The sequence below is a fragment of the Castanea sativa genome, chromosome 1 (genome assembly GCF_040712315.1).
Source record: "Castanea sativa cultivar Marrone di Chiusa Pesio chromosome 1, ASM4071231v1".
In the NCBI taxonomy this organism is placed as follows: domain Eukaryota; kingdom Viridiplantae; phylum Streptophyta; class Magnoliopsida; order Fagales; family Fagaceae; genus Castanea; species Castanea sativa.
The window spans coordinates 86,472,305-86,474,344 of NC_134013.1; the positions used below are offsets into that span (position 1 = coordinate 86,472,305).

The 2,040-nt window shown below is 36.8% G+C and overlaps 1 protein-coding gene across 1 annotated transcript; it reads left to right on the plus strand.

The window, feature by feature from the left end:
- Nucleotides 1–500: 500 nt before the first annotated feature.
- LOC142636234 (uncharacterized) lies at nt 501–1,694 on the plus strand. The gene has a single exon (XM_075810384.1). The coding sequence runs from the start codon at nt 501–503 to the stop codon at nt 1,692–1,694; it is 1,194 nt and encodes a 397-aa protein (XP_075666499.1).
- Nucleotides 1,695–2,040: the final 346 nt, after the last annotated feature.

Consider the following 2,040-nt stretch of genomic DNA (forward strand, 5'->3'; position numbering starts at 1 on the left):
GTAAAACTCTATACTTGTGATGTTTGTGATTGGTTTTGTGGTGGTATGTTGTGTTGGAGCAAGCGGGTGGCTTGCATGGTGTTATAAGGTGGGCTAAACTAATATTGGGAGTGTTTTTCATTTCTTACAAATGTTAATGAGTATTGTTGATTAGATGTGATGAATAGTATTTTATTTGATTTAAATACTTGTAAAACTCTATACTTGTGATGTTTGTGATTGGTTTTGTGGTGGTATGTTGTGTTGGAGCAAGCGGGTGGCTTGCATGATGTTATAAGGTGGGTTAAACTAATATTAGAAGTGTTTTTCATTTGTTGCAAATGTTAATGAGTATTGTTGATTAGATGTGATGAATAGTATTTTATTTGATTTCAATACTTGTGCATTCATGAATGAGATAGAACTTTATCTAAGTAGTTTATAGACTTAGATGTTAGAATACATTATGCATGAGTTATTCTTATTTTACTAAAGTAGCATTTACCTTATTGTAGCCAAACATGGATAAAAGTTGGATGCCAATGGCTAAGACACCTGATGGCAGATTAAGTCGTCCATATATTGAAGGGGTCAATATATTTATTAATTTTGCAAGATCGGTTGTGGACTTGAGTGGTAATATTCCGTGCCCGTGTATTCACTGTGTGAATTGCTATCGACAATCTGTTCAAATTGTGCGTATCCATTTGCTTCATCGTGGAATTATGCAATCTTACGTTAATTGGTATAATCATGGAGAACCTCGTTTATTGAACGAGAACATTCATGATAATGAAATGTCAGATGGTGATCATATGGATGGTATTGATGCCTTGGTAGGTGACCGAATTAGAGGGGAACCAAGAAATGCAACCGAAGATGAGGAGTTGCGTCATTTTGACAAACTTGAGGAAGATGCAAAGCGTAAGTTGTATCCGGGTTGCACTGATTATAGTATCTTGAAGTTTGTTATTGAGATGTTGAATATAAAGGTAATGACCAACTTGAGTAATAAGGGACTTGATATGATGCTAGAATTGCTAACAAAGGTTTTACCAAAAGATAACTTGGTTCCAAGGTCAACTTATGAAGCAAAGAAGATATTACGTGACTTGGGCATGTCATATGAGCATATAGATGCATGCAAAAATAATTGTGCACTATTTTGGAAGGAAAATGAAAACCTTGATAAATGTTCGGTGTGTGAGACGCCTAGGTACAAGGATACACGTGCCCAAGGTAAAAAGATTCCTCATAAGGTATTGCGTTACTTCCCATTGACACCGAGATTGAGGAGATTGTACATGTTAGGCCAAAGAGCTAAAGACATGAGATGGTATATAGATAAACAAGTGGATGATGGGATAATGAGGCATCCGGCTGATAGTGAGCAGTGGAAGGAGTTTGATTTACAACATCTTGATTTTGCCCTCGAACCTCGTAATGTAAGGTTGGGGTTGGCTATTGATGGATTTAACCCTTTTGGGAATATAAACAACAACTATAGTATGTGGCCTGTCATACTTATCCCCTATAACCTACCGCCTTGGCTGGTTATGAAGGAGCCATATTTTATGTTGTCCTTGCTTATTCCTGGTCCCCATCAACCAGGAAATGAGATTGATACTTACTTGAAACCATTGGTTGACGAATTGAAGGAGTTGTGGAAAGAAGGTGTAGAAACTTATGATGCTTATAGTAAAGATCATTTTTAGATGCGTGCAACTTTGTTGTGGACAATACATTACTATCCTGGATTTGGTAACGTGTCTGGGTGGAGGACAAAGGGTTATCATTCTTGTTACACTTGCAACGATGAACCATATTTAGAAGCTTTGGAAAGTAAAATTGGATTCATTAACCATCGAGCTTATTTTCCTATGGAATATCGTTGGAGACATAGTCGGTTGCACAATGGTTTTTCGGAGAAACGGAAGAAATCTTTAGAGTTACAAGTGGGAAAGATACAAGAAAAGTTAGATAGAATGCCAAATATAATTTTAGGAAAACATCCAAGTAATAAGAAGAGACAACTCATTGGGGAGCCAAATTGGTCAAAGG